This window comes from Malus sylvestris, chromosome 10 (genome assembly GCF_916048215.2).
Source record: "Malus sylvestris chromosome 10, drMalSylv7.2, whole genome shotgun sequence".
NCBI lineage: Eukaryota > Viridiplantae > Streptophyta > Magnoliopsida > Rosales > Rosaceae > Malus > Malus sylvestris.
Genome location: NC_062269.1, coordinates 23,647,445 through 23,656,348, shown reverse-complemented (window position 1 = coordinate 23,656,348; position 8,904 = coordinate 23,647,445). Strand labels below are relative to the sequence as shown.

The following is an 8,904-nucleotide window of genomic DNA, read 5'->3' as shown; positions in this document are numbered from 1 at the left end:
TAATCCCCAGAACTTATTGTGATAATTGAGCTTTCAACCTCGGAGAACAACCCACACTGTAATGGACAGAACTCTTATACAAATTAATAAATTGGCCAGAACCCACAACATACCGATGTAGCAAACATTTAATATTATATGCCTCGAACTCTGTAGCTCGACAAAATAATGTGGAGTCATCCGCAAAAAATACATGGGGTATGGGCTCATCAACAGATGTGACATATATACCCCGAAGACATCCTACCCGCTCCTCATAATGAAGTAAGGATGAAAAGCCCTCTGCACAGATGAGGAATAGAAACGGTGATAGCGGGTCCCCTTGTTTAATCCCTCTACGAGGTGTGATATATCCCATAGCCTCGCCATTAACAACCACACTATATGACACAATTTGCACACACTCCATCACCCATTGGTAAAACACATCATCAAAGCCTAATTTATGCATCATCGCATTAAGGAAAGACCATTCAACCCTATCATAGGCTTTTGCCATATCCAATTTCATCGCCATATAATTAACATCTTCCTCAGTCCGATGTTGCATAGAATGGAGAAGTTCATGAACCACCAGGACATTATCAGAAATTTGCCTTCCAGCCACAAACACCGATTGATTTTGACTAATCACCTTAGGAAGAACTCTTTTTAATCGATTAGTCAAAACTTTAGAAATGAGCTTATAGACCACATTACAAAGTGAAATTGGTCTAAACTGAAACATCTTCGTTGGATTCTCTACTTTGGGAATAAGCACAATATTAGTATGGTTCAAATCTGGTAACATACGATGAGAGCAAAAGAAAATTTTAACCATACCTAACAAAACACCTTCAACTGTCTTTCAATATATACAAAAGGTTAGACGGCAATGAATAATTTATTCAAATTCAGTCTGGTTGATCTAACAATAAATGTATTCATCTAGCAATCAAAACATGTAGAGTTACTATTAACATTCTTGAGATAAATAGGGAAGATAGTCTATAATATTCCGCGTGCATATCTTGAACGTTAATGTCGTATAAAAACGTTATAAAACTAACTAATTAATTATATTGTTTGTTTGTTCAAATAGAATTGATTAATTATTTGGTTCCATTCCTTCACCAACAAAATAATACAAGACTCTTGACATTCCAACTATAAATATGTTTACTTCCTGTATTCTAACGCCGATGAATTAGGGTCAACTGAGGACCCTCCTTTCATAACAAGTCACAGACTCATAATATATATAGAGATCAGGTTGGCCACCTAAATATAAAGCCTGTGAATATTGCACGTCGCTGTCTAAAGCATCTATATGCATATAAATATTAGCTGCTTATCAAACCTGCAACTAGCTAGGGTGTTATATTCTCCAGTCACCACTCACCAATTGCAGTATTGCATAAAATAAATAATTAGCCGGCTAAATAGAATTTTCTTTCTTTGATCGCCATATGTATTGGTTACCTGTGAAAGCTGAAAAATGAAAACAAATAAGAAAACAAAGAGTGTCGCTTTACTCTATTGAATTCAGCACTTACTGTCATCTCAATATATCGAAGTTGGATTTGCTGGAGAGAACATTTCTTGTACAATTAAATTTAGCTAAACAGTTTTATGTCAGAATCTGGATTTTCATTTCCTTTATGATTGACTAAGACTTTAGAGCTATCTAATTCTAACTAACTAAATCTTAGATGACATGCATATCCTAATCTCGTTTCTGTTTACACACACACACAAAATCCAATATTATGATGTACATACTTTTCTTTGGAAGATAAGCGATGGCGATTTTATTGAGGAGAATTACAATCTCTTAGGAGAGCATTGGGGATGAGATTTGGAGGATCTTCAAACCAAAATGAAACATTTTTGAAATAAATTAAAGGCCAACTTGGCCAATCTACGTTCCACATAATTGGTGTTGCGACAGACATGGGAGACTCGAGAATTGGTATTTGAGATACTTTACAATATTATGCTTAATCAGTGAGATATTCATGCAACGAAAATTGCAAGAAGGAGAGAAAAGTAATACAATTGGAATTATACATTACTAGAAAAGTGGTTAAGGACGTTGAGCAAACTGTATATGTTTTGGTATACTTAATTAGGAAGGAGATACGTGTTAGCTAGTCTGAGCCACGTTATCAAACCTTGTTAATGTGATGTGAAGTCGACCATTTTTCTTAGGTGTAACTGAAGCAGCTATGCAGAAAAGGACGACATGTAATAAACTAAGAAACACAGAAGCTTGAGCCAAGACACCCCATGTTAATAAGTTTTATCAAAATTTAAGACTAATATATTAAGGTCACAAGTCTCAAACTTTTGGTTACCAACTAATTTGGAATATGGTATAACAGTTTTCTGTGTAGGTCCAAATAGATATTAGTTAAAGGCTTAGAATCTAAAAAAAAAAAAGGAAATTGAGATAATAATAATTGGTGACTCCGGAACTACTTCTAATTAATAATCTACTTTGCGTCTATATTTGATTAGAGATAAATCTGTACATCCTAACTGTGTATCTATGTATAATTATGGACTCTAATTTGAAAACTTTTGATTATAAGTGATATATTTCTAATCTCAACTACAATAAGTGGAGACACAACGTTCGAATCTAGGTCTAGTAACATTAATACGAAAGCTCTAACCATTGAGACAATCGATATTATTCTTTAATTTGTAAACTTAACGGCACCATGGCTGTACTTATATTAAGATTCGGGACACTAGAATACGAAAGCTCTAACCATTGCGCCCGTTTTATATATTTTCATTTATCTTTTCCATATTTTCATGCACAACATACATTTTCTTTTCTACTATATTTGTCTTATACGAGCATCTCCATGTCACCTAAATTAGTCTTGTACGCTAGGGGTTGGCAAAGTAGATATGATGGCAGTCTTGAGGAATTCTCAAACAATTTTATTTAAAGAAAATATTAAGGATTCTTTTGTAACTTTCTTTACGATCCAAATTGGTTATATTAATTTTTAGTCTTGTACACTAGGGGTTGGCAAAGTAGATATGAAGGCAGTCTTGAGGAATTCTCAAATAATTTTATTTAAAGAAAATATTAAGGATTCTTTTGCAACTTTCTTTACGATCCAAATTGGTTATATTAATTTAACATATCATTTACATATTATTTTTGTAAAACATACATAAAATTAATGTATGTACGGTTGGACGTTAAAATACAATATAGGGTAAAACCTACAAAAGTGTCCCTTAAAATTGTGAGAAATCTTTAAAATGAAGGTATTGAATATGATGGTATGTCTGTGGGTTGTGTCTACAAATTTTTAATTCCTTGTGGCTTACATTAGTCAGGGACCTGAGGCTTAACGAAATATGACTTAGTCTAAGTCAAGAGAAGAAGAAGATAAGAGCAAGTTAATCATGATAAACAATTCCAGCAGCTGTCTAGCCCTCTGTTTATATCTTGATCCAAATTTTAAGACAGCATCTTATGACTATACAGTGAAATATACCTAATAATTAATATACTATGGACGCCAACGTGTAGTTTGAATAATAAGGATGTTAGTTGTTAACATATGAAAACAATCTTGTCCTATCCTTTCCAGTGGATTAGAGCAATGATTAGTTCCCAAATATAAGCTAATATTAGGTCAAAAAACTTATACTGAATTGATCTATTTAATTTCCCAGTGTATAGAGAGGTCTCTATATATAGACTAAGGTACGAGTTATTAATGTAAGTGGCTAGCTTTATTTCTTGTGAGAAACTAAGGGAGAGGACGAGATAGAAGAGCTAGCTAGTGAGAGAACTTGAAATAAAATGTCTGAAACAGGAGGTGATGAGATAACCCCAGCCCCAATAACACCGGGGCCGCCTATGCCACCTACAGAAGATCCTCCAGCGTCTAAGTCTCGGGTACAACCACTGCTGATCCCTGCTTCAACCACCACCACCGGTGGTGGTGACCAGATAACACTAAAAACCCCGAAAACTTTAACCCCAAAGTCTCGTACTCCACGGTTCATGACACCAATAGGGAGCCCCGTTAGGAGGGCTTTCCACCTCACAAGGCTTGACCCTCAAGATGCTTGGCTTCCAATCACTGAATCTAGGAACGGTAACGCTTACTATGCTGCCTTCCACACTCTTTGTTCTGGTATTGGAATTCAATCTCTTGTGCTTCCTGTGGCCTTTCCTTATCTTGGGTGGTAAGTCAACATGATTAATGAGTTATGGGTATTGCTTTAATTTAACAATTAAACGTTTGTTAGTTAACTTAATATTATTTTTCAGTGTCTGTATTATGGTACTTTTAAACAAAATCGATTTGGTTAATTACCACAGGACATGGGGTGTTATATGTATGACTTTGGCATTCATATGGCAACTTTACACTTTATACTTGCTGGTCCAACTTCATGAATCTCCTGAAACTGGCATCCGTTATTGCAGATACATTCAACTTTGCAATGCAACTTTTGGTAAGAACTACCATTTAATATGTTTAATCAAGCTAAATGCACACTATTCCGAAGTGCTTATATGTAAGAAAACGCTTTTATTCAGTATTGCTTTAATACAAAATTAAGAAAATTTTGTTCTATATTGAACTAGAAATTGTTTGTGAGGAAGCATCAAAAAGTGCTTTTGTAATCTCTAGCACGGTAAAAAAAAAAAAAAAAATTAGTCATCTAAAATCGCTTTTGGCACTTCTGAAATTACTCCAAAACAAGCCAAGCGCTAAGAAATTTTACAACCCCTATTCAAAAGTAACTTTTCCAAAACCATCCAATTTTCTCCCTTTCTCAGGTGAGAAGTTATCGAAGTTCTTGGCCTTATTCCCGATTTTGTACCTATCGGGCGGCACGTGCGTGGCTCTGATTGTCCTCGGAGGAGCAACATCAAAGTCGTTCTTCCAAATTGTGTGTGGAGCTACATGCACTGCAAGGCCATTGACACCAGCAGAGTGGTACTTGGTGTTTACATGCGCCGCAGTGATTCTGTCGCAGCTACCAAACTTGAACTCCATTGCCGGAGTGTCTCTTGTTGGTGCCATCACAGCTATTGGCTACTGCACAATCATATGGGTTGTGTCTGTGGATAAGGGTAGACTTCCTCATGTGTCTTATGATCCCTTGAAATCCAACAAAAACCTCATTCACTTTTTTGATATTCTCAATGCACTTGGAATGATTGCCTTTGCCTTCAGAGGCCACAACCTTATACTTGAGATTCAGGTACGTCAATTAATCTCACAGTTTAAGGTGTATAGTAGTGTAATTAATTACGTACACTTGTCAATAATTGCCGTTATCCTTTTTATGTTCATTTTTTTCTCAACGAAAAAAATAATTTATAACTCAATTTTATTTCGATTAAGAAAAAAACTGATAATTATTTTTCTGTAGTTTGTTAAAGAAGGTTTTGAGTTCATATATAACAAAACAGAGTTTTTGTTACAAAAAGAAATCATAGAATTCATTATATTATTGCAAAAAGGAAAAAAAAAATTCATTGTATATCGGGTACAAACAATTGAAGTTCTTAGTATATCTTATTCTTTTGGTTTAGTATACTATAAAGTTAGTATATGTTGGCCGAAGGATAAACAAGTGGAGATAATTTGGTCTAAATCTTTTTAGTGTATCCATGTGAACAAATTATATTAAGCGATCATCCTACTTTTAAGTTGAATATTTTTTTTAAGCAAATGAAAAGAGTACGCCAAATAGTTTGTAAAAATAAAATAATATACAAGGGTTGTATTCAGTGGCGAAGCTACATAGGGGCGAGGAGTGGCGTCCGCCCCTCCCCTCGCCGGAAATCAAGCCTAGGAGCGGTGGTTCCGCCCCTCCGGTCCCGTCGGAAGTGATGAAGTTCTGTGTTTTCTGGGTTCATTGTTGCTGTGCACAGTGGCGGATTTATATAGGGACCTGGGAGGTCCCAGGACCCGTCGATGACCTTGACTCTTTGCTTGAAACTTTCCGGGAACCCCTTGTACTGGAAGAAGAAGGCATGTGCAAGCTGCAACGTCAGCGTCTTCACGAAGAAGACGACTGCACGAAGAAGAAAGGGATGTTCTTTTTTTAACCCTGGCCCAAAACGCTCGTTTTGGCAATTTGTTTTAATTTTTAAAAAAAAATAAAGATTAAAACAATTGCCAAAATGTTGTCGTTAGTCCTTTTTCTGTTTTAACTCCCCAGGCCCCCCAGCACGTCCCCCATAGTCCCATCCTACTTTCAACATCCCGATGCCCCCATTTTTACATGTTCACCCATTCTCCATTTCCCCAAAATTCTCAAAATTCAAGTTTGTTTATTGGTATTCTAATCTAATCTCAATTAAATTATAATATGTATTGATGGAGATTTATATGATTATTAGTATTGATTGGTTTATTAGTTATTAGTTATATAGTATATTCAACTCTAAAACTAAGAATTTAAGATTTTTTTTTCTTTGCATTATACAGTTAATTAATATAAAGATATTATAATGAGCCTCTTATGCGAAATTTTTATGGTATGAAACATTGTCGGTAACTATTGTAATGTATATTGATAAAACCATGAAAGATATTACTATAAAAGGATTTGATCGTTGTCATTTTTTTGAATCTTGCACTCTTTAAGTTCGCCCCTCCCCCTAACAAATCCTGGCTTCGCCACTGGTTGTATTTAATGATGTTCGTATATGTTTTGCTGATCTTGAGCCAATGATGTTGATATTGCAACTCGATCGAATAGGACTTCTGACTATATTTCACCAATTGCCTTCTAATCGGGGTTTTCTCTTCCATTACAGGCCACAATGCCATCCAATGAAAAACATCCATCACGCGTGCCAATGTGGAGGGGTGTCCAAATTTCATACACTCTCATAGCAATGTGCCTTTTCCCCCTTGCAATTGGAGGCTATTGGGCATATGGTCAGATGGTAACATATCTGACTTTCAAAGTTCAACTTCCTTATTTGTCTGAAAACAAAACTGATATGAAACATATGAAATTTAATCGTCTTTTGTCAGACTGTTTACCATGTTAGATTTTCCATTCAAATAAATAAAATTAACAGTTTGACAATATGTCAGATGTCTCATACGGGAAGATTATTTAAGTGTTTGTGGACAATACTAATATGCATTTGGTTTGCAGATACCACATCAAGGAGGCATGTTTGCGGCCTTGTACGGCTTCCATATGCGTGACACATCCCGATTGGTTCTCGGACTAGCAAGTTTGTTTGTTGTAATCAATGCTTTGTGCTCCTTCCAGATCTATGGCATGCCGATGTTTGACGAGATGGAGTCACAATACACTAGGAGGTTTAAGAAGGCAGCTCCATGGTGGCTTAGGGCTATCATGAGAGCTATGTATGCTTATGGATGCTACTTCTTAGCCGTGGCCGTACCTTTCTTGGGAAGCATAGCTGGTTTGCTAGGAGGGATATCATTGCCGGTGACATTAGCATATCCATGTTTCATGTGGCTAAAGATCAAGAAACCCAAGAAGTACAGTCTAAGTTGGTGGGTAAATTGGGTATTAGGGACTGTGGGAATTCTTTTAAGTATCCTGTTGATTGCTGCTGGTGTTTATGTTATAATTGACACTGGTATTACAGTGAGCTTTTTCAAGCCTCAGTGATTGCCAAGCAATGTCAAACGATGACATGTTGTGTCCGGAATTCTAAACTCTAGCTACTAATTATTCTCCCTTGAGCCAAAAGCTTAAGTAGCCTATGTAGTTTTCCTGTGGATGTTTAAAGAATGAAATTAATATTAGAGTGAATTGTTTCCACACATATTAGTTTTGGGATTTTGGTTGCTACCAACCCCATCTAAACAGAATTCGATTCTTTTTTATCCAAAGAAGCTGCTACATAAAGTTATAAAATCACAGTACAAGAGCATAAAGATTGTAATCATGATAAGGCACCGAGAATAACCCCCTCTTTTTTGTTTTTTTTGGATGAAATTCGTGGGTTTGAACAACATCTTCATGTACAAATCCCAAAGGCAGAAATAGACAGAGTCCAAACCCTACCAGGGGACCAGCCCAAGAGATGATACAGTGAAGAGTGATTCTATCCACACGTAGAGTAGTTTTTGTACATCAAGTTAAAAAATTATTCAAAGACAATATATCTTTCCACAAAATGACCAAAAAATAGCAAAATGTTTTTTTTTTCTTCTCTTGAACACCTTTCTTTATTTACAAAATTTAAATTAAATGAATTTAAAAAGAAATTAAGAGACAAATAAATAAGGGTGTTCGATGTCTAAAATTGGTTCAACGTCAAGGTGACCTTTCTAGATTGAGGTCATGCAATTCTGAAAGCATCTCGGCGTGACCCGACATCTCGTACTCTAAAGTTCCGCAAAACATGATCTCATTTGATCCTTAGTTGATACATAGGATTTGGTGATGATCTGAAACGTTCCTTAAACTGATATGGAATGTCATAGCTCATTTAGTACTAGAATTCTCTTTAGTGATCTCCACGTGACTTGGAGTCAATTGGACTCCAAGTTTACCCCGGCTCTTACTTTCTAGGTATATCGAATACGGATCGAGCTAATGTGGGCTTTATCAGCTAATTAGCGAAGGTTTATGATGTTAACAAAATTAAGATGACTAGTCATTTAACTAGTTTATTGGAGTTTTATTTTTTTGTATTTTTTGCTGAAGTAGTCTAAAAGCCTCATTTATCTAGGCTATTGGAGGTACTCTTACAGTAACTAGTTAGATTTGACTAAGAAGAGAGAAAAAGTTAATTTTTGGTGTTTTTTATTTTTTCATTTATTTTTTTATTTTAACATACGATATCATCTACAATATCTACACTAAAAATGGCTTGAGTTCGAATTTCGTGGATGGTGAATTCGATACCAAATTAGGCTGCCTATTGTG

The 8,904-nt window shown here is 35.6% G+C and overlaps 1 protein-coding gene across 1 annotated transcript; it reads left to right on the top strand.

Annotated features, from left to right (window-relative positions):
• The first annotated feature begins 3,670 nt into the window (after positions 1–3,670).
• LOC126587288 (lysine histidine transporter-like 8) lies at positions 3,671–7,791 on the top strand. The gene is made up of 5 exons (XM_050252322.1): positions 3,671–4,203; positions 4,340–4,476; positions 4,805–5,232; positions 6,800–6,931; positions 7,150–7,791. The coding sequence occupies exons 1-5, from the start codon at positions 3,815–3,817 to the stop codon at positions 7,636–7,638; spliced, it is 1,575 nt and encodes a 524-aa protein (XP_050108279.1). The 5' UTR covers positions 3,671–3,814; the 3' UTR covers positions 7,639–7,791.
• Positions 7,792–8,904: the final 1,113 nt, after the last annotated feature.